This window comes from Martes martes, assembly GCF_963455335.1.
Source record: "Martes martes genome assembly, chromosome: 14".
NCBI lineage: Eukaryota > Metazoa > Chordata > Mammalia > Carnivora > Mustelidae > Martes > Martes martes.
This window is the reverse complement of record NC_137902.1, coordinates 55,539,999-55,564,019: the sequence shown is the minus strand read 5'-3', so window position 1 is coordinate 55,564,019 and position 24,021 is coordinate 55,539,999. Positions and strand designations below refer to the sequence as shown.

At 51.3% G+C, this 24,021-nt stretch overlaps 1 protein-coding gene across 1 annotated transcript in view; it reads right to left on the bottom strand.

Moving 5' to 3' along the window:
• LRRC20 (leucine rich repeat containing 20) overlaps positions 1 to 24,021 on the bottom strand; it is an 86,748-nt gene that overhangs the window by 38,281 nt on the left and 24,446 nt on the right. The window contains exon 3 of the mRNA XM_080823658.1: positions 4,881 to 5,030. Coding sequence (XP_080679784.1) covers positions 4,881 to 5,030 — 150 coding nt within the window. The remainder of the gene's footprint in view (positions 1 to 4,880; positions 5,031 to 24,021) is intronic.

The following is a 24,021-nucleotide window of genomic DNA, read 5'->3' as shown; positions in this document are numbered from 1 at the left end:
ACCATCATGTCTCCTTGTCGGGCCCTCCTGCCTCCTCATGAAGACCCCTGGGAGGACATCCGCACCCCTCCCACTTAACCCGGGATCTCTCTCCAAGTCCAAGTCCTCAGCTTATTCCCATCCGCAAAGCCTCTTTTGCTACATAAGATAACAGAGTCACAGGTGGTGAGAACTAGGACATGGACATCCATGGGGAGGGTCATTACTCCGCCGACCAGGTGGTGGGAAGTCGCTCATTCACCCGCTCAGTGCGTCATTTTGAACACCGGCTGCTATGGGCCAGGTCCTGTGGTGGAAGGTACTGGAGCTGCAGCACCCCCCCCAGGGGTGTGCACAGATGAACTCAGCCAATCTACACAGGAGCCCTATGAGGTAAAGCCTTTACCGTCACCATTCCATGATACTAAGGGGGAAACTGAGGCACAGAGCCATTCAACAACCTGCCCAGGCTTAGAGAGCTAATAAGTGGCAAAGAGCCTCAGTCAGGGCCCCAACCAGGAACAGATGGCACCCTCCAATTAGGACAATCATGAAGGCTTTATTTGCAAGGAGCTGTTTACAAAGGCATAGGGAGCTGTAGGGGAATGTTAAGGGATCGCGCAGGAACCCCGGGTGCGGAGCAGGGAGCTGTCGCCACCCACAGCAACCCTGGGATGAGACAGTCGTGTGGCGGCTGCCTCGAGGGAAGTGACCTCGGGATGAGGTGGGCCTCGTGGGAGGTATTCGCTGAGCTGCTTCTCTCTCACCCCCTGATCTGCGGGGCTCCCCAGTGGCCCCCTCCAACCAGAGCCACAGGGGAAGAGAGAGTAGGATCAGAGGGAAACAGAAGACAGCAAACCCCAGAACTGGGTGTCCATGCTTTGAACACCGAACAGCCCAGCCTCTCGTCTTGGTGTCCCCCCCACCCAGTTCCTATGTTGAAGCCCTAGCCCCCTGTACCTCACAGTGTGACTGTGTTGGGAGGCGAGGTCTTTTCTGAAGAAACCCAACCTTCTGACTCCTCGATGTCTGACTCCCAGCTGCCAGGACTGCAGGCAATGAATGTCTGTTGGTGGAGCCCCGGGTGGCGGTGTTCTGATCTGGCGGTCCCAGCGATCCGATGCTCGCACACGAAGAGGCCCTGACTTCCGCCTCCTCGGCCCGCCCACCGCACTTGCAGTAAATGCCTGCCGTGCCACCCCTTGGGGTTTAGGTGAAGGTCTGCTTCCACACCTGCCTCCCCTGAGAGACTGGGGACTCCTCAAGGACCACGTCTAGGTCTTTGTCATCCTGTCCACCCCAGATGGCTGGTGCTAGGAGGGTTAACTGAGATGACATGTGTCAATCCCTCCTCGAGAAGCTTTGAGGGTTAAATGCCCCGCAAATCTGGACCCTCGGGTTACTACTCATGTGTCCGTGCCCACAGCCAGGCCATGACAGGTGCTCCCGAGGACCTGCTGCACCGAGCTGAGAGGCCGGCTGTGAGCAACTGAACAGACACACAGACAGTGGCCGGGTCGCTTATGAAGACAGCACGCCGACCCCCACCCTGCAGCCCCCCACCCAGGGAACCAACCCAGCCTCTGTGGGAACCGGCTCCGGCTGCCAGTCTGCTCTCGCTCACACTCGCAGGGACTCAGACGGCAGTCTCTACAGGAAGCCAGATATGACTCCCAGAACAATAAGCCCCCAAAATGGCCAGGACTTGATTACCAACAGTCTCCCTAATTTTTGTTCCAACACCCAACTTCGGGTCAACCGGAGAAAAGCAAAAATGTACCCAAACCAATCCCACGGGATGCTCGCTGCGAGCTGGCCTGCCTCCAGCTCCCCTCTCCCCTGCAAGCGGGGCACAGCCTTCCCTTTTATCCTCTTCCCTTTTATCCCACTCCTCTGCCTGCCTTTGAGTCTCTGCCAGATGCCGGTGACAGCTGCTGGCTCCCCACCCCCCACCACCTCCCCAGAGCCGGTTCTGAATAAACAGCCTCTGCTTCTCATCTGGGTGGCTTTTGTGGATTTCCACAGGTGTGCAGGCCCTGGACACAGTCATAAGAAGAGCTGAATGGCTCAGATTGGGAGGAAGTGGGGAGACGGGCACCTGGGAGAACAGGGAACAGAAGAGCCAGAGTCAGACAATGAGACACGCTCCATAGGATGCGCCTGCCCTTTGCACAGATTCCATTGGTGCCGTGGGCTTTCTTGGGTTTTGCTTTCTTCTTCTAGAACATGGGTGAAGAGCATCAAGGCGATGGAGTCATTTAAAGATGACCCAACTCTGAGGGGGCTATGAGCCTGGCAGAAGCAAATCCCCAGGGTGCCCACCGGAGACAATGTGGCAGGTGGAGAGGAGACAGACGGCTTTCTCCTCAGCACCAAGGCAGTCTGCCTCCTCCATCAAGAACCAAGAAGAGGAAGCTGGCAAGCCAGCAAAGCCTTATTCAAGCTTCCCCTTCATACAAAAGGGGAGCATTTTTTGATTTGAAAGAGAAACCACAAATCCTGGCTGGGGCCCAGGGCCATCGCTCGGGGAGCCAGGTACGGCTCTCAGCTCCAGCCCCTCCCTGCCCCTGGTCACCAGCCCACCATCGGCTGCTGCCACCGCCACCGCCACCTCTGTGAGGTCCGATGACTGTGCACAGCACAGCTTTCCCCTTGTGATCGGGGCGGCGTGGGGGAGGGCTGCCAGCCACATGGAGGGAGTGCAAACTGCATCCCTGAACGGATGTCTGACCGGAAGGGTATTATGAGAAACACTTCGGTAGCGAAGGCATAAAGGTGTGGGGCTCCAGGCACGTTTCTCTGGCATGTGTCACCGTGCCCCCTAGAGAGGGCCTACTTATTCATCCCCCAAGGCGCTGCCAAATGTCAAGTCCTTTGAAAGCCCTTGCTTTCCAGGTCCACCTGCCGCCCACACTACTCACAGGGAGCATGACGCCGTTTCCTTCCCAGCGGCCTCAGCACGCCGTCCATACCAGTACACAGGACGACCTGGGCTCCTTAAGGGACACCCTGGCCTACCAGTCTCTTCCCCAGCCTCACACCTGGAACACGGCAGGGACTCAAGGGAAAGCGGAATGAAGGGAAACACAAGCGAACTCGGGCGTTAGCTGGCTGGCCTTCCTGGAGGTCCCTGCCAAGCCCCGCCGTGCAGTTTCGATCCTTCTACTCTCCTCTGGGAAGCAAACATCTCTAGGGAACCCGTGGGCTACCGCAGGAGGGCCTGGAAAGACAGCCCTAGCCTGCACGGTGGAGCATGTGGGTGTGTGGCTCTGAGATTCCTAACAAGCCTCCCCTCCCTGACTTTCCTTTCCCAGCCACCAAAGGACGTGGCAGAGACGGCTTGAATCATGGGAGCGTTTTCCAACTTACAGCCCACGGGCTGGATCCACCATGCAGGAGTTTTATCGGCTTCCAGACTATATAAAAATTGGTACAGCCCCCATTAAGCCCCTCTCTCTAGCTTCTACTGAATAAAACAGAACATTCTCGTGGCGTATCTGGCTGAAGCTGAGTGGGGCGTGTTTCAGTTTGTCGCAGTCCCCCCCCCCCCCCCCCGCCACCGCCCAAGCTCAAGGCCTGATGCTCATCACTCACACGCGAGTCTCTCAGGTACTCGCATGTATAACCCGAGCCACGGCCTCAGCTTCGGCATTTCAGAACGACTGGAACAGGTTTTAAAACGCGCTCACAAGGCCCAGGCCCGTACTCAGACATTCTGGCTTAACTGGCCGTGGGGTAGAGCTAAGGCAATTATGTTTGTAGAAAAGTGCCCCAGATGATTCTAATTTCCGCCAGGGTGGAGCGCAGCGGTCCACGGGGCCTGCAGGCTGTGAGGGCCCCTCTTGCCCATGCAGACAAGTAGCCACGAGAAAAGGACAGAAGACGGGGAAAGTTAGCCTGGTTCAAAGTGCCCAGGGTGCCTCCAGGGAGCCAAGTGCTGCCCTAGGATCCGCCACCCCCAGGGGTTTAGGCCCCAAAGCAGCGAGCCCTGTGAGCGTCACTCAGAAATGCCAACACAGACCAATCCCTCCCCACTGGCCCGCGTGCGTGCGGCTAGCCGGTGGCCTTTCCAGGCCCTGCCTGTAGACTGTTCCTCAGCCTTATACAACCTGCTTCTCGTCCCAGGGCTGCGTTTGCCAAGTCATGCTTCCCTCTCCCCTTGGGGCTCTGCCCGATGCCCTCACCTCCCCTACGACGCCTGAAATCAGCCGTGTGAGGTATGCCTGTGCACATCCTCCTGCTGCTGCATCAGCATGTGACTTACTGGTTTCTCGAAACAGGCCCTGAGACCTGTCTCATGCCGCTACCAGACAGAATTCCAGAAGGCAGGAGTCGCCTCTCCTCTGCTCCCTGGGCCCTCCCCAGTTCTCTCACCCATGGCTCACCGAGTGGCAGGGGAGTCTCGTGGAAGGGTAGAGGGGCTGCTCTGCGGGGAAGAACGGAGCAGGCACTGCAGCGGCCACCACACCTGGCTCGCCCAGCCAGAGGAGCCGTTTCAAGAGAATCCATGATGCCACCTGCCAGCCGCAAGGCGTGCAGGAAACCAGGGCTAGGATGGCAGGGTACAAAGGGGACTGGTTCAAGCCTACTGAGAAATAACTACTTATGGGCATCAGGGCCCCACACCGTCCACTGGTCTGCTCTGAACAAGACAGTCTCTCCGGGACCCACACCCTTGACCATAGGTCGATCTGATTCACAGCCAGCTAGACGGAGGAGTGATGCTTACAGTCCTCCAGGCCATAGAGATGACATGGTTCCAGCCTCGAAGCCTCTCCCGGGAATGATTTCCAGAGTCTAGCTGACCGGACCCTGGCCCCAGTGGACACTGTCCACACCGAGCTGGCACCTGAAGGCCGAGGGCTGGCCACACCCTCCCAGCGGGGCCGAGCGGGGCCTACCTCGGAGCTGACAGAACGTGGTCATGAACTTGCTGGTGAGGGACTTGAGCTCGTTGTTGGCTAGCGTGATGAGGTGGATCTGGTCGGTGACATTCCGCAGGACCTTGTAGATGCCAATGGGGAAGGAAACCAGCTTGCACTCGGCCAGATCTGCAGCCAGAGAGCAGAGACAGAGCAGAGTCAGCCCTGGCTGCTCGGGGACTCGCCCCACACCGCGAGGCCCCCTGACCCCGCCTCTGCTCCCCACCTCCTTTCTCTCTCGCCCATCTCCCCTGTGCCAGGCTCGAAATTCTGCCCTCCCTCTCCCAAGAGCCCTCATCACCATGGGTCACAGCCCTCTCTCTCTGGCACCCGGAACTGTGGGTTTGGAACCATCGACCAAGCAGAGTTGTCAGGAAAGTTAAATATGAGAAAGACTCAACGTGCTAACAAAATGCCTGGCAGGTGCGCAGTGGGGGTGGGGATGCCGTTTCTCTCCGCCTCCTCCACTTTACCCTCCTCTTCCCACGCTACCCAAATCCTCTCTATGCTTCAAGGCCAGCTCCCATCCCACCTCTTTGGAAATCTCCCTGAACCATCCCCATTACTGGATCACCCTCCTCCAACCCATGAACCCCAGGAGCACTAATCAACTCATGTGGGAGCAAGGCCTGGGAGCTGAAGTACAGTGGGAGTGGCCATGCCCACTCACGGCCACGGACACTCACGGTGGCATCCTTGAGCCCCTGTGAGTCTGCCGTCGCCAGAGACCTCGTGGTAAGGCTGCCGTCTCCACACTACTTTGTAACAGTCACCTTGGAAAACAGGCGGCTCACACAGACTGTGTGGTCTGCCCTTCCTCCCAGCCCTGAGCCTCTGAAGGCCAGCCTGTGCCAGAGGCCCTGTGGAACACAGTCCGGCCATTCCCAGATGGGTATAAGCCCAGTGTTACCCCGTGACCCAGCAAGCCCACTCGAGGGGTCCACCGGAGAGAAGTGAAAACACCGCACATGGAGGCGTTAATCCCAACAGCCCCAACGTGCAAACCGCCGCCTGTCCATCTGCAGACTGACTGGCTGAGCAAAATGTGGTATCATCCATCAAAAAGAATATCGTTTGGCCCGAAAAAGAAGCAAATACGAGCCAGAGTGTGGATAACCCTTGAAAACTGGAGGATCAGCTACAAGAGCAAGTCAGAAAACGATCACAGATTTTATGAGGCCATTGACACGAAATGTCCAGAGCGGGCAAATGTCTAGACACGGAAGGTAGGGTAGTGGCTGCCTAGGGCCGGAGGGCCTGGGGGTCAGCAGCTCAGGGGTGGGGGCTCTAACACTGGATGCTGATGACAGCTGCACAGATCCGGGAATGTGCCTGAACTGCTGAACTGTTTGAGTACATATGACAGCAGGGACGCACTAAAGGCACAGAAGCTCAGAAATTAGGCTCTCCAACTGCACACTACATCACTTAAAGTCCCCAAGCCTCAGTTTCCTCATCTGTAGAACAGGCGTGCTAATACCATTGACCAAGCAGAGTTGTCAGGAAAGTTAAATATGAGAAAGACTCAACGTGCTAACAAAATGCCTGGCAGGTGCGCAGTGGGGGTGGGGATGCCGTTTCTCTCCGCCTCCTCCACTTTACCCTCCTCTTCCCACGCTACCCAAATCCTCTCTATGCTTCAAGGCCAGCTCCCATCCCACCTCTTTGGAAATCTCCCTGAACCATCCCCATTACTGGATCACCCTCCTCCAACCCATGAACCCCAGGAGCACTAATCAACTCATGTGGGAGCAAGGCCTGGGAGCTGAAGTACAGTGGGAGTGGCCATGCCCACTCACGGCCACGGACACTCACGGTGGCATCCTTGAGCCCCTGTGAGTCTGCCGTCGCCAGAGACCTCGTGGTAAGGCTGCCGTCTCCACACTACTTTGTAACAGTCACCTTGGAAAACAGGCGGCTCACACAGACTGTGTGGTCTGCCCTTCCTCCCAGCCCTGAGCCTCTGAAGGCCAGCCTGTGCCAGAGGCCCTGTGGAACACAGTCCGGCCATTCCCAGATGGGTATAAGCCCAGTGTTACCCCGTGACCCAGCAAGCCCACTCGAGGGGTCCACCGGAGAGAAGTGAAAACACCGCACATGGAGGCGTTAATCCCAACAGCCCCAACGTGCAAACCGCCGCCTGTCCATCTGCAGACTGACTGGCTGAGCAAAATGTGGTATCATCCATCAAAAAGAATATCGTTTGGCCCGAAAAAGAAGCAAATACGAGCCAGAGTGTGGATAACCCTTGAAAACTGGAGGATCAGCTACAAGAGCAAGTCAGAAAACGATCACAGATTTTATGAGGCCATTGACACGAAATGTCCAGAGCGGGCAAATGTCTAGACACGGAAGGTAGGGTAGTGGCTGCCTAGGGCCGGAGGGCCTGGGGGTCAGCAGCTCAGGGGTGGGGGCTCTAACACTGGATGCTGATGACAGCTGCACAGATCCGGGAATGTGCCTGAACTGCTGAACTGTTTGAGTACATATGACAGCAGGGACGCACTAAAGGCACAGAAGCTCAGAAATTAGGCTCTCCAACTGCACACTACATCACTTAAAGTCCCCAAGCCTCAGTTTCCTCATCTGTAGAACAGGCGTGCTAATACCATTGACCAAGCAGAGTTGTCAGGAAAGTTAAATATGAGAAAGACTCAACGTGCTAACAAAATGCCTGGCAGGTGCGTAGTGGGAGTGGGGATGCCGTTTCTCTCCACCTCCTCCACTTTACCCTCTCCTTCCCACTCTACCCAAATCCTCTCTATGTTTCAAGGCCAGCTCCCATCCCACCTCTTTGGAAATCCTCCTGAACCATCCCCATTACTGGATCACCCTCCTCTAACCCATGAACCCCAGGAGCACTAACCAACTCAGACAGCACTGTCCAGTCTCTCTGCAAACTCTTGTCTTGGCCCCAAAGAGGCTGGACTCCCCTGGGCCCCTAAGCCTTTAAAGATTGCTCCAAAATAAATATGCAAAATTTAGTTAATATTCCTACATGCCAGTAATGATACGTAGTTTTTATAGATCCCATTCTGAACAGCAACAGTAAATGGAAAGTCTGTCAAAATAATCATAATTGGGGGGCGCCTGGGTGGCTCAGTGGATTAAACCGCTGCCTTCGGCTCAGGTCATGATCTCAGGGTCCTGGGATTGAGCCCCACATTGGGCTCTCTGCTCAGCGGGGGGCCTGCTTCCCCCTTCCCCTCTGCCTGCCTCTCTGCCTACTTGTGATCTCTCTCTCTGTCAGATAAATGGATAGAATTTAAAAAAAAAAAATCATAATTGAACCCCTTCTCCCTCAACCACATCATAGAATTTCTACTCTTGCTCTAGGAGCAGCTCAAATGTCACCTCCTCTAAAAACCTTCTCTGGCTGCTCTAGGCAGTTAGTGGCTCCAGGCTTGGAGTCTCAGAGCAGGAATGAGACCTCTTCATCTTGTGCCATGGTAACCTTGTTTTGTGTCTGCTTTCCCACTGGACTGAGAAGACCTCCAGAGGACAGGACCGGCAGTGTCCCAGCATGCTCGGAGGGTAAAGTAGGGGGACTGGCAACCTCACAGAGCTGGACTGGGAAAAGAAATGGGACAGATGGGGCAAGGGCAGAAGTCCAGACAACTGAGAATCCATAGGTGTCTTCTATAGGGCATGCTATTAAGAAGTGTCCTGGGGCACCTGGGTGGCTCGGTTGGTTAAGCATCTGGCTCTTGATTTCGGCCCAGGTCATGGTCTTGGGGTCATGGGGTAGAGCCCCGAGTAGGGCTCTGAGCTCAGTGGGGAGTCTGTGTGAGTGACTCTAGCCCTGCCACTGTCCAATGTCAGGCACTGGCTCTTACATCAGCCAGTTGGGCTGGCAGAAGAGGGTTCGAGGTCCTGCTAGGGAGGAACGAATCCCCCGGAAGTCAGGCTTTCGGTAGAGGGAGATCAAGGGCTGGAAACAGACTAGCTCTGTAGGCTCAAAGTTTAGAGCAGGCTAGGGATTCTAGAAAGAACAAACACATCCAAACAATTAGTCTCCTAGTACTTTGTGCCAGATGTGCAATGGGCTAGGGCTAGAAAAGAATCTTTGTTGTGGTTGTAAATCATAACAGCCCCTTTGGGTAAAAGCGACAGATCTCATTCAAGCTAGAGCCAACATCAAGGAAAATGTCAGAAGCTTTCCCTTGAAAGCAAAGAGCAAAATAAAGGATGCCTTCCATCACCAGTATCTCTGAATATGATCTTGGAAGTTTTGGCCAAAGAAACAAAAGACACAAACACTGGAAACAGACAGAATGATTATCATGCACATATGAAATTGCTGCGTAACCTCAAAAAACCAAAGCAGTCATCTGATAAACTACACAAATTAAAAAGGTCTCAGCAAAGTGGCTAATCAAAATACATACGCAAAATTCAGTAGTAGTCCCACATGTCAGCAATAAAATATAATTTTTAAAGAGCCTACTTCAAACAGCATAATAATATGAAATATATAGAGATAACCAGCATGGAAAATGTATCTAACCAATATTAAGGAGAAAAGTTCACAAAGAAGTCTTTGGAACTAGAGGGTATTATGCTAAGCGAAGTAAGTCAATCACAGAAAGACAAATACCATAGGATCTCACTCATATGTGGAATTTAAGAAACAAAACAGATGAACATAGGGGAAGGGACGGAAAAGTAAAATAAGATGAAATCAGAGAGGGAGACAAACCATAAGAGACTTACCTACAGGGACCAAACTGAGGGTGGCCGGAGGGAAGGTGCCTGCGGGGGATGGGCTAAACGGGTGATGGGCATTAATGAAGGCATGTGATGGAATGAGCACTGGGTGTTACATGCAACTGATGAATCACTAACTTTTACTCCTGAAACTAATAATACACTCTATGTCAACTAAATTGAATTTAAATAAATTTTTAAAAAATTAAGAAATGCTGAAAAGAATAGACTTGTATGTGAACATACAGAACATGCTCGCTAGTGACAAAAGATTGAAATGATAGTGATTTGTTTCAGAAATCACTTTATAGATCGTTTAATGTAATTCCTACTAAAAATCCAGAAACTTTTTTATTTTTTTAACTTTAAAACCCAAAACCATTTTCTGAAATGCTTTTAAATTTCAGCTAGGGAATTAAGCAAGCAAGGCTCCTTAAGAGAGGAGAAGGTGGGGGGATGACCAATATTTTAAGACTACAATAACTACAACAGAGGGCAACAGGAAAAATAGATTATAGAAAGAAAATAGTTTGGAAAATGTAGCCTATAAAAAACATGTCATAATTTAGTAAACACTAAAGGAGACCTCATAAATAAATTGGGGAAGGGAAGGATTAATAACTGATATCACAACAGCCAATTAACAATTCTCGGAAAACAAAAGAGACTCTCAATTAACCTAAGAATCGAAGCAAACTTAGGACGCCTGGGTGGCTCAGTCAGTTAGGGGTCGGACTCTTGATTTCAGTTCAGGTCATGATCTCAGAGTTGTGAAATCAAGTCCCACATCATGGAGCCTGCTTAAGATTCTCTCTCTCCTTCTCCCTCTGACCTCCCCCTCTTCCCTATTTAAAAAAAAAAAAAAAAAAGAAAGTAAATTCTAGAGAGAATCACACTTGAAATATTTTTGAAGTCAAACAAAAAATCACAAGTGAACAGAATTTAATATTTATACAATCTCTTAAGTGAAGATGACTAGAAAGTCACCTAGGAGCAATAACAGAACCACAACAAACAGATCAACAGACCTACTGCATAAACCACACAGCACACCTGGATGTTTAAAAAAAACAAGGCAACAGATTGCGAAAAGGATTTACAGATAGGATAAAGAGCTATGTTCAGGGGTGCCTGGCTGGCTCAGTTGGTCGAGCATACAACTCTTGATCGTGGGATTGTGAGTTTAAGTCCCTGTTGGGTGTAGAGATTACTTAAATAAATAAACTTAAAAAAAAAAAAGTTATCTTTGGGGCACCTGGGTTGCTCAGTTGAATAAGTGTCTGACTCCTGGTTTTGGCTCAGGTCGTGATCTCAGGAGCATGAGCTCGAGCCCTACGTTGGGCTCCGCGCTTGTGAGTTTCTCTCCCTCTCTCTCTGCCTCTCCAGCTCACGCGCTCTCTCATAAATAAATAAATAAATAAATTTTTAAAAAGTTATCTTTATTATTTAAAGTTCTCAACATAATTAAATTTTAAAAAATTAAGACTACCAGGGAGAGATAAGAAAAGAACATACGGTGTTTGCAAACAGAAAAATATAATTAGTAAACAAATAAACATATGGCTCCTGATGTATTGTCAAACTGCTTTCCAGAGTATTTATGCCAATTAACATACATCCTGTCCAATAAGTAAGAGGATCATTAAAAAAAAATCTTTGCTAATATGATCAGGGGAAATGGCATCCCTTGCTTTTAATCAGCAAGTCTTTCAATAATGAGAAGGATTATCATTCATGGGTAATTACCCATTTTTATTTCCCCTGTGGCAGATCCTGTTCACATCTCTTGCCTTTTTTCTATCTGGAGTTCGGGCATTTCTCCCCACCCTCTCCAATGTCAGTAGACTTTCTTAAGTAGTATTGTCGACCTACGTTTGTCCATTGTTTTTCTTGTTTAATAATTCAAGTTACAGCATTTTTAAAAGCAGAATAAAAAAATTATATGCACTCTATAACACATGTAAAACTAAGTAAAAAAGTACATATGCCTGGGAAAGAGGCAAATAACCACGATGTTAACCAGTTATTACAAAGGATTGGAGCAATTGGTGATTACTTACAGTCCCGATGTTTCTGTTACATAAAACAGGCAAAGTACCACCCTCTATTTCAATAGCTCAATATTTCAATATTTCTCAAGCATGTATACCGATATTTTACTTTTAAAATAGAAAAGTTAATTTATCATAAAAACTGCTTTTATTGGAAAAAATAACCTGGCAAATTCAAGTATAAACTGAGGGCAGCCAGCTCCTCTTCAATAAGAGAAATAAGAAAGACCCAGAAAAGAAAGAAACTCTCTTGTTATTGGAGCAGAGCAAAAGCTAGGAGATGGAACTTTCAGGACTCAGGCACCAAGAATCAATTGCATGACGTACCCCATTCCCTACAGTCGGGAGAGAAAGTGCTCGCGATGGAGGCAGAAGAGACGCAAAGCCATAAGGCCATCTGAGTTATTTCCAAGGGTCATCAAAGCAGTGTCTTCCCTGAGACAGCAGCCCAGGAATGCCCAGCCCACAACCTCCTTCCTGCCACCTGGGCCACCCACGCAGCATCCTGACCACACACTCTCCCCTTCTCCAGTCTCTAATTCAAGCAGCCCGGGCTTCGGCACCCTCATCTGGTCGACTGACCTATGTCACAGACGCATGTGCCACTGCCCACCCCTGCCGCCATCTGAAGGTGTTGAGGGCCTAGAACGTGTTCACGCCTGCTGCTCTCCTTTCTTCTCCGTAACAGCCCTACTGTGTGCCAGGCACTGCTCCCCACTTTGCCTAGAGATTTCCCTAGGACTTTTTTGTTGTTGTTCTTAGGGATGCCATCTGTTCCATCCATGTTTTGACCCCAGAACAGCCTCCCAGAGGCTGGCGTGCATGTGGGAGGGGTATAGGACCCCAACGATGGCAAACAGCTCTGCTGGGACGTGACGCAAATGCACCCCATCCAGGCCACGTCACCAGCCACTAACACTGCATAGGGACTCCAATCCCTGCTGAGACGACAGGTCCATGATCTCAGGAACAGTTCTCCACGATTCCCGGGACAAGAATATGGAGACCCAGGCACCTAGACATGCAGGAACAGGTCTCGGCCCTGCCCAGTCTTCTTCCCACCTGTGCACAAGGAGCAATATAGCTTATGTTTATTCCTTCAGGGACGGGGATAATAATAACCATAAATAGTACCACTTATTATCTCACATGTCCTAGGTTGTAAGAATTTTCCTCGCTGTACACATGATGAAAGTGCAAGGGAGTGACTTGCCCAAAGTCATACAGCTAAAAGCAGAAGAGTAAGATTGAGATGGTGAAGATGTGCAGGAAGTCACAGATCCTAACCATTCTACTATCCTGCCCCCTTGAGTTAAGAAGGACCTAGGTGCTTGTCTTGGGGCCGAGCCAGAGAAATGGGAGTCCATGCAGAGCATCGCAAAGGGAAACCAGGGCCTTGGCTAAAAAATCCTTTCTAGTAAGCCTTTCTAGTGTGATTCTGGGGACCGAGGCCAGTCACCTTCTGTTCTCAGGAAATTCTCAGATCTAATGCAGCAGAGGGGCACCATATCTACCCACCATACCTGTCTGCAGTAGAGAAAGGCTTGCTAAGCCTGAGCCAAGTTCAACGTTGGGCCCTGGGGCTTACCAGAGCAGGCAGCACTCCTCCCAAAAGACACAGCTAGCATACAGTTAGGGGCCATGTCTCACTAATGGAGGGGGTACCCTGCCCAGGGAAGAGAAGACCCAGACTGGAGGCAGGTGAGTCATCCTCAAGAAGCCATGGGATGCTACCAAGAAGGGGGTCCCATTCTTTATGGAACAGCTGACAGTATAGGGAATAGCTCACCAGTCATAAAGGAAAGGCATCCCACGTGAGGAAGTGAGGGCGACGTCAGGGGGTTTGACCAAGCAGTCATCACCCACAGGGTTCATGAACCACATGGAGGCCAGGGGATCTTAAAGGTCTCCCTCGATTCAACAAAACAAACACAGCTAACACCACTGAGTATTCACTATGTGCTGGGCATGGTAATAGGTACTTTTTAAAATTAACTCAATAAATTCCCATAATAACCATGAGTTACCCTCACGGGTGGAAAGCCCGTGTTGATAGGTAAATTGTTCAAGGGCATTTTGGCAAGACGATGAAGGACAAAAAATCTGAATGCAAAGAGTCCAGTACGGTGACCAGCTTATCTTGGCTTGCTCAGAACGTTCCCAGTTTTGGCACTGAAAGTCCCGTGTCCTCGGGGACCGCTGTTCAGTCCCAGGCAATTCTGGAGAGTTGGTCCCCCTCAATGCATGCTAGATGCTGATAGATGAGAGATTACTAGAGGCACGGGAGAGGGAAGGCAACACAGATGTGGGCCAAGCCACAAGCAAAGTCCTCAAGTCCTCCTAGAGGACTTCAATCGCCCCGGGACAACCCGTTTGAGCCCACCCTGTCCTACAATTTCCTAGGGCCCCGCCCTTGCTCAGTGAGTCCTCAGAGAGGAAGGCTCTGGCTCAGAAACACTTCATGTGACCGGGTGGTATATGCACGCCCACAGACCCCAAGTGGGACTCAGGGGTACCAACAACAGGGGACAACACCAGCATTTGGACAGCAGCTGGTTTCACGCATGACTTTCCCCACTATCCACCCCGCCCCCCAACAACCCGCTGATATCTGAGGTGCAGCAGAGAAGAGAGAAGCTTGAGGGAAGGCACTGTAATAAACACAAAGCAAGACTATTCTCATAATTATAATTATTATTGCAAGAAAGCCAAAATGCATCTCCCTAAACCTCTAATTACGATAGTGCTGGTGTTAATAAAGCAGCTTTTATTCACAATGCCCAGGTCTTTCATTAAGGGTTATCTTGTTAATCCTAATGAATGCCTAATGAAAAGTCACTGGTGGGCAGAACCAGGGCAAAACAAGCAAAATCCAAGAAGTAAACAAAACAGAGTGCAGGGAGCCAGAAGGGCTGGGTCAGACTCCTGGTTTCTCAGAAACATGGAAGTGTGCCCTGGCTCAGTCCCTGCTCAGAGCTGCGCCTGGTGACAGGGTCCCGTAGGGGAGGCAGAGAGGGTCACAGAGCCCCTGCCCACCAGTTGTAGCCCCAAAGGAGAAAGTGCTGGGGACTCACGTTGGCGTGCACATGGGCTCTGAGGCCTGGCCAAGAAGCAGCACTGCCAAGGCTGTGCTTTTTTTCACAGACTCTCAGAGTTAGAAGGAGACTGGAGGTCATTTAGCCCATGTTTTCCAAACTTCCCAGTAAGAATCTTGTGGAAAGGCGAATCCTAGGCTCCTACCCCTGAAATTCTGCTTTAGTGTATCTGTAATGATCACTGGGCAATTTGCATTTTTAATAAATATTCCCAGGTGATTCTTAGCAATAAGCAAACTTGGGGAACACTATGTAGCCTCTGATCTCAGACCTGAAATTCTCTTAATGTCTCCACCAGAGGGCATAAAGTTCCTGAATACCTCTGGTGATGGGGAGCTCACCCTTCCTTTCTACAGAATGGTTTTAACTGTTAGAGAGTTCTTTCATGAACTACATGCTAACTGCTACTCTGTCCTCTTGGATCACACATAGTATATCTGCCCTGGCATGGCAATCTTTTACATCAACGAGGATGAGGGACATTATAAGCTTTTCTCCAGACAAAAACATCCCAGAAAACTTCAATCCCCATTATTTTAGATGCTCCCTCTGGAGATTCAGGACTGGCCCAACTCAGAGCCTGCCCCAGCCAGAACTTCCTCTTGTTCAGGCTTTCAGTCTGTGACACAAGGCCGCAGCCACTGTTTGTGGAGGCTAACTGGGTGTAGGAAACTGGCCTGGGGCTTCAGACTCACGATTTCACCTCCTCCTCACAACCACCCTGTGAGGTCAGTTCTCTGTTTACCTCCATTTAGCAAAGGAGGAAACAGAGTCACAGAGAAATGAAAGGACCTGGACTGCTCAAGGTCACAGGACTTATCCAAGGTCACCCTGTTACTGACATACTAATTAACATTTATGAAGTGCTCCCCTGAGCAAGTCCCTGATTGTCACATTAACCCTTAATCCTCACCACAGCTCCACGGATGGGTACTATTATCACCGTCCCCGTTGTCAGAGGAAGAACTGGAGGCACAGAGCCACAGGCCTCGGTCAGTAAGTGGCAGGGCTGGCCTTAGGCACGTGGCCCTAACCACTCGAATGGACAACGTGCACGCGGCACGGAAGGCTGCTGTGGGATGCAACAGGAGGCCGTTTCCAAGGAGCAGACCTGTCTTCCAAGGTGTGACAGACGCCCGCGGACACGGGTATATTAAGAGCAGCTAAGAGGGAGCTATATACTAAGGGGACTTGGAATTGAAAGAGCTCGTGAAAGAACGATCCAGACTCAGGAGCCTGGACGTGTCACTTCCCGGCCGTGGGACCTCGGGCAGGCCGCTGTGGCTCTCCTGCCTTTGGTTTACATCTCAGTCAAATGCCAGGGTTAGAACTTACGGTCCCGGAGGCCCCCCCTGGCTGCCACTGTGGACTCTAGCTGCTGGTTCTCACACTCGGCCACGCTGGAATCACAGACTTCTGATGTCCGAGTCTCACTCCCAGAGACTCTGACTTACTAGTGGGAGCTGGGGCCTGGGAGTCTGGGGGCTCCGAAGGTCTCCCGGCACTTCTACTCCGTGGCCACGGTAGGGAACTCTGCACCGTGCTATTGCTTCTCGAACCACGATATGCGCACAGATGCCTGGGGACCCCGCTAAGGTGAGGCTTCTGATGCCGCAGGTCTGGGGGTGGGACCTGAGATTCTGCATCTCTACCAGGCAGGTCCCAGGACCATGCTCGGTGGCAAGGGCCAGGCCAACGCAGTGGTTCCCCAAAGTGGGAACCCCGGATCTACTGCATCAGCTTCACCCCAGAATTGTTAGAAATGCACATTCTCGGGCCCCAGCCCAGACCTGCAGAATCCAAAGCTCTGGGAGTGGGTTCCAGCCACCTGTGTTTTAACAAGCCCTCCATCTCTGAGGCACCCTCGTGTTCAGGAGTCACTGGCACAGAGGGACCGGGCCTCCCACCAGCTGTGGCAACTTGGCCCTAAGGACAATAATGGGGCCGTAAAGACAGTAACTCACATTTGCAGAGGGCTGGCTGGTCCAGGCCTATGGAGGGGAGTTAAGTCTACCCTGCACGCCTCCTGTTTCCCCTCAGCCCAGGCTATTTCAAAACAGAGCCACTGTCTTCCAATCTTCTCTCTGGTCTGGCTTGCAGTTCTGGATCTGAAAGAGGCACAGGCAGGGAAGCTGCGATGGGCTAGGCTCAGGAGGCCCCCATTGTCCTCCAGGCCCCCCTGCTATCAGCCAGGGAGTCTCAGGGAAACACCTTCCCCCAAAGCCTTGTCTCCTCTTCTGTAAAATGCGCATTGGAACCATGGGGTTTTTCAACCAGCACTGGAGAGGCCATGACTCCATGATTTTACTAAACAAAGGCTCTCTGGCCAACGTTCCCGTCAGAGAGAAGAGGCTGCAAGCTGCAGTCAAATATTTCTGAGCTGTCTGCCTTGGAACATGCTAGAATGTGCACTGTCATGGAGAGATGGGAGGCTTGCTGAAGTTGGCGACCCATGCCCATGAGTATAGAGCTGCGATTAGAACCCAGAGTAACCCAACTCCGAAGCCCATGGTCTTCCCATGGCATTGGCCTACACTACACTACGCTCATTCTTACCGTGGTCAGAAGACAGTCCTTGAAACAAGAAGTTATATAATAACAGCTTACCCTTATGTGGTATTCCTAGGCACCGTACGTAGCTATGGAGCTGTGCCGGAGACTTTTCTAAGTACCTAACACATTTTGCCTAATTTAACAACCCAGGAAAACAAACAAAAAAAAATGTTTGTCTCCATTTAATCATGGAAACTGAGGCACGGCACACAAATAGAAGAGCTGTGCTCAAACCCAGCCCTCTTCCCCTGACAGAGCTCAGCTGAACAGAATAAGACGTGGGATTGTGTGAGGGCTTCAGAGCAGGGGTCTTGTGCAGCATGGGGATCCCATTTAGGAGGCTGACGGAGAGAAGATAGATTTTTCTGGAACATGAAAATGAAAACTTACACCGGTGCCTGCATCCCTTCCAGAAGATCCAACTCCCAGCACCTCCAGGTATGCTCAGGAGCCAGGGGTGGGGGTGGCACCCTGGAGCGAGACGCAAGCCCGCAGATGGCTGGGCCTCTGGGACGTGGCCGCCAATCTCTGCGAAGCCGCCTCATTTCCAAAGCTGGGAGGTGTGGGACGCCAAAAGCAGTCACCGAGGACGGGCCCGATGCATCACCGTGCACAATTCGCCAGGATTTTATCAGAATTACTTGTGCACAGTGTTCACTGAGCTACCCAGCTCTAGAAGGTTCCAGACAAAATGGAGCCTGGCACTACTCTCTCTTCACAAATCCCCCTCCCCACAGACAACGACTTCCAGGTCTTAGGATTTTGCTGGTGTTTAATTCCCGCTTTCTACAGCAACGTTTCCTAGTCTTTTTCTGTGTCATGCCACCTGGAGAGAAAAGGTCCCAGGAGGAGGAGCTCACTACAGATCACAGAAGTCCAGAAAGTTCCACCACAGTAGCATTTATACTGGGCCCTGGCCAATAGGTAGAGAAGAGGAGAAAGGCACTTCAGAAGGGGGAAACGGGCATGGGAATGTGGGAGACCATTTAACTTGAATGTGCTGTGGGTTTGGGAGAGTTGTTTCTTTCACTTCCTGCTTTATAGATCTCTGTATCATGCAATATTTTTATAATAAGCATTCATTACTTCTTATTAATATCTTCGATTTAGAGAGACTGACACCCTTAGCATCTAGCTATCCATGGGAACATTTTCCCTCAAGTGTTAAGAATGCTGGGTCAGGGGCACCTGGGTGGCTCAGTGGGTTAAAGCCTCTGCCTTCGGCTCAGGTCATGATCCCAGGGTCCTGGGATCAAGCCCCGCATTGGGCTCTCTGCTCAGCGGGAAGCCTGCTTCCTCCTCTCTCTCTCTGCCTGCCTCTCTGCCTACTTGTAATCTCTGTCAAATAAATAAATAAATAAATAAATCTTAAAAAAAAAAAAAGAATGCTGGGTCAGTGGAGATCGTCTTGATAGGGACAAGGGGACTGGGGTTAAAATCCTGTCAGGGGGGCACCTGCGTGGCTCAGTGGGTTAAAGCCTCTGCCTTCAGCTCAGATCATGATCCCTGGGTCTTGGGATCGAGCCCTGCATCGGGCTCTCTGCTCAGTGGGGAGCCTGCTTCCTCTTCTCTCTCTGCCTGTTTCTCTGCCTACTTGTGATCTTCGTCTATTATCTAAATTAAAAAAAAAAAATCCCGTCAGGGCCAAGCTCAGAGGGCTACAGCAAAGCCCAGGCAACAGCCCATGACAGATGCCGCACACATGGGAATCCCGATCTAGAGGTGCTTGCTCACTGACTACTGCAGGAGTCCCAGCCGCTCTGGGAAATGACATGACTGCAGGATGTCTGCCTCATAGAACAAAGCTGAACTTCTCTGGTCCCCGGGCCAGTGGCCATCACACCCAGCAGCCAGGACACGTTCTAGCCGCAGGAGGGCCAGAGATCTAAAAAGGAAGAGGTGGCTGGGGTGGGGCCTCAGAGCTCACTCTTCCGCAGGATCCAAACCTAGGCTTTCCTAGTGCCAGGGCTTTTCCGCGATACAATCTGAGGCAAGTTACTTAACCCCAGCTTCAGTTTCCCCTTCAATAAAATGGGAACAAGAATTCGTGCAAACACCTGTAGGTACACATTCATACAGCACTCTTCACAATAGCCAGAAAGTAGAAACAGCTCAAATGTCTGTCAGTGGGAACTCGTCTCTGTAGAATGGCACACCACGGCGCCACAGAAAGGCATGAAGTACTGAGACAACATGGAGGAACCTCAGAAATGGTGTGCGGAGTGAGAAAAGCCGGTCACGAAAGGCTGCATACTGTAAGATCCCACTAATAGAGTTATGTCTAGAATACGCAGATCTGTAGAGACAGAAAGGAGACTGCCGGGGGTTGGGGGAGATGGGAAAAATGGGGAATGACCGTTTAACGGGACAGGGTTTCTTTTGGGGGTAATGAAAATGTTCTTAAATGGACTGTGGTGATGGCTACACAGCCCTATGGATCCAATAAAAACCATGGAACGCCGCACTTTACAATGGAGAATTTTACGGAAAGGGATTATTCCTCAATTATAAAAAAATAAGAACAAGGTGATCCAACTAACTAATAGGGTTGTTCTGAGCATGAAATAAAACGTCCTCAAGCTGGGTGCAGAGGGCAGCAGATGGTGTCACTCAGGGGACAGGAGGTGCCACCATGAGAAGGCAAAGACATGGTTTCCAGGTAAGACTTCAGGGCCAGGCTGAGCTCTAGCTCTACGGCTGGCCAAGGGAGGGACAGGACCCCTGGCAGCCGCCCTCTTCACTGCCTCACAGCAGGGAGACCGCCTCGTGTGCTACCGTGTAGGAGCTGGGACTTGCGGCAACAGTCCCGGCGTCTTCCTGGTGAGCCAGCCAATCCACAAACACCTATCTAATTAAGATCAGAAGAAACTAAATCCCACACAGAAAACAACCAAGTGACACACAGCCAACATTTGAGAGATTAAATTATTTTGATTTATGAGATGATTCATGGCTAACACATTGGGACACAGGGGAACAGATACTGCAGCCGTGATGATGCTAACAGCACGGCCGCCAACACCTCTGCCGCTAGCAGCGCTGGGCCTGGCACGGACGGCACGTGGAGCCAGACCCTGGAGAAGGCCAGGACAGGCCCTGAAGTCTCCTACAAAGACAAGGGCAGCCAACACAGACGGAACAGCTGCTCCAGATAATCCTAAAAACCACCTCGGAGGGAGGGCGTCATTATCAGTCTCTTCTTGCAGATGAGGAAAGGAAGCCTCAGAGAGGTTAAGAATCTGTTCAGGGGCGCCTGGGTGGCTCAGTGGGTTTGGCCTCTGCCTTTGTCTCAGGTCATGGTCTCGGGATCCTGGGATCGAGCCCCGAATCGGGCTCTCTGCTCGGCGGGGAGCCTGCCTCCTCCTCTCTCTCTGCCTGCGGCTCTGCCTACTTGTGATCTCTGTCAAATAAATAAATAAAATCTTAAAAAAAAAAAAAAAAGAATCTGTTCAAATGTCACGCAGTAAGTGAAGACCTGTTGGAGCTTGTCTTCCTCTAAGGATGCTGCCCTGCAGAGGGGTGTTTGGAGACCTGGATTCTGATACGCTGCTGTTCGTAACTCCTCGAGTCACTCTTGAACCGTAAGCTCCCTGTGCCTCAAATACAAAGAATGAATTTGGCCTCTGGGCCCGTCTCCCTCCAAGTGTGGCACACATGCACCGGTGACTACAGACCAGACTTCTCAAAACAGAACAGACCCATGAGCCACCTGGAGACCTTGCGAGGACGCAGGTTCTGATTCAGCAAGCCCAGGACGGGACCTAGGAATCTGCATTTCTAATGAGCTGCCTGGTGATGCTGATGTTGGCCCCACTTTGAGAAGCAGGACTTGGAGGGTAATCACCATGCAAATGGCAGCCAGCCACGGGGTGAAAAATGGCTACTTCAAACCCTCAGTCCGGAGCTGGCCTTGACCCTCCACCTTTGCCTTAGTCCCTTCCCGATGAGGGAGCAGATGTAAGCCCGACCTACATACCGAAGATTTCCCAACTATGCGTTGTTTTCCTATTTATTTTCACAGTTACCAGCTACTGATTTTACATTTATAGTCATAATATAAAGTCTTTTCAAATTTTACTTTAGCTAACTTCATTTAAAGAAAAACGTTAAGTGACCATAATCACAACGAACACTTTTATGGCACTGAGTAGGGGCCAGTCGCCCTTCTAAACATAAAATAATTTTCATCCTTACACACTAGAAAGTGAGGACCTTTTAGAGGGAGCGAATGGAAACCTAACTGCGATCAGACTTCATCCTGATCAGAGAGTTCAAGTCACTTCCCCAAGGTCACCCAGCCAACAGGTGGCAGAGCCAGGCTTCAAGTCAGGGCAGCCTGATTTCAGGGTCGATCACGTTATTCCACCTATGAATGAGCACAGCTGGCTCTCTGACAAGGCGAAAACTGTGACTGTCCCCTGGGCGCAGTCACAGCGAGGCAAACGCTTGTTTGGAATGGTGTTCAGACGCCCCTCAGCTTCCCTGACACCTGCAACGCTCAGCACAAGGCCTCATCCACAGTGGGGGCCAAGGTGTGTCCCACGATAAATTTCTCTGGCCCGATGTGCTGGGCACCAGAGAAGCCTGGGGTCTTACCGAGTCATACCCCTGTCCTGACAGAGGCACCGGCCACGGGGCAGGCGCCCCCATGTAGGTACATGTGGACTCCTGTGGGGGTGATGAGATTCTAGACAGCTCTGCTCGCCTGGAGACCACTTCTGAGCAGGGCGGACGGTGAGGGGGCTGCAGCTGACAGCAGGAAGACTGCACTTAGCAACAAAGGCAGGGTCGCGGGCACAAGGGAACTGCTCGCTTAATGGCTCGCTAAATTTTCATTTTTTCTCCTCAATTGTCAGGGTCTGAGTTCTCTGAGCAGTAACTGGGCTTCCTGAGGTCACAGCTGGTTGAAGGGACCAGGGAACAACAGCAAACAGCATCTGTGCTCAGCATCTGACTCCGTCAGACACCAACGCCTGGCCACCAGCTTGCTCTGTCTCGCCCGCCTGCCAGTCTGTGAGCTCACTAGCCGTGTGGACCTGGTCCATGCCACTCTCCCAGTCTGGAACACCCTTCCCTCTCCCCTCTGCCCCCACAAATCCTCCGGCTGGCCAGCCTGCCCCACCTCCCCCAGGAAGGGTGCCTTAACCATCTCGCCTCCAGGATACCTGCCTTAGTGCTCGTCCCGGATCATCTTCACCCAGCTGGTAACTATCTGCGGTCTTGCCTCTGGGACCCATGAGCAGTGAACTTGACAGGAGAAGTGTGCATCCCTTCTGCTGACAACCCTTCAGGCCTGGCATTGAGCTGGGCAAACACTTCCAGGCTCAACTATCCCTGTCACCACCGAGAGAAGCTTTGCCCTGGGATTCTCCTTTGTAAAATGGGGGCACAGAGGCCCTTTTGGGGAATGAGGAAAACAACAAGGTAATACCTGTCTAAGGTTTGAGTTCACAGCAAGTACCAAGCCCTCTGCAGCCAAGACGTGAAGATTCCAACTAAAATGTTCTTCCTGTTACCTGAAACCAGCTTTTTAACCCTGGAATCCACCTTGACAATGACCGAGGCTGTTCCTTTATTAAAGAATCCCTTTCCCTTGTTTTGCACTCTGCTCCCACCCTTCCATCCCCATCACCTGAGTACCCCTAAGCAATTGAGAACCTTCAGGACGCCCCACGGCACATGAGTGGAACCCACCCTCTGCAGCCCTGCATTCTTGCCAAGGGGTCTGGGTCCAACCTACCTTTCCAGAAGTCCCTCCCACAGCTCACAGGAGTTCCCACCCCCAGGCCAAGCCAGCAAAATCCCTTTACTTCCCACCTCTGTATTTTTGCTGGTGCTACTCCCTTAGCCTCAGAAACCTTGTCTTTCACCATACTACAACACCTTGTAATGGCTGCCTTTCCATGAAGCCTTTGCTCTTGTCATCTAGTGATGTCATTACTTCTGCCCTCAAGCCCCCTTTGTGAGTCTGCTGCCTCTGTCAGCGTGTCCACGCTTCTTGGCAGGGCAGAAAGCTCCCCAAGGGCAGGGATCAGGTCCCACTGAGGTGGGGGGCATGTTACAGGGGACGTGGGAGGCCCAAAGACTCAAGTGCAAAGTCCCACACAAGATCTGCTGGCTGCAAGGGGTGCCTGGGTGGCTCAGTGGGTGAAAGCCTCTGTCTTCGGAGATCCCAGGGTCTTGGGATCAAGCCCCACATCAGGCTCTCTGCTCAGCAGGGAGCCTGCTTCCCTCTGTCTCCCTGCCTGCCTCTCTGCCTACTTGTGATCTCTGTCCATCAAAAAAAAATAAATAAATAAAATCTTAAAAAAAAAAAAAAAGATTTGCTGGCTGTGAAAATCCAGGCAAAGCAGGGGTGCTCCCAGAGCCTCAGCTTCCCCTTCTATGAGTGATGTGAAAACACCACCTCTTCACAGCTGTTGAGAAAATCAGATGCAGTCATTCACCTGACAGAGGTCTCCTGAGTACATACTCCATGCTTGCACTGTCCAGGCTGACGGTGGTGAGCAGGACAGAGTCCCTGACCTCGAGGAGCTTACACTCTAGTGTGGGGAGAAGAGTAGTAATACAGACAAATACCTGAGGGAATGTCAAGCAGCAATACTGCTCTCAAGAAACTCAAACAGTGTGATGGCAGACCATGACTGCAGTGGAGGCAGGGGCCACCCTTACTAGGGTGGTCAGGGAGGGCTTCTCGGAGGAAGCGGCACTTAG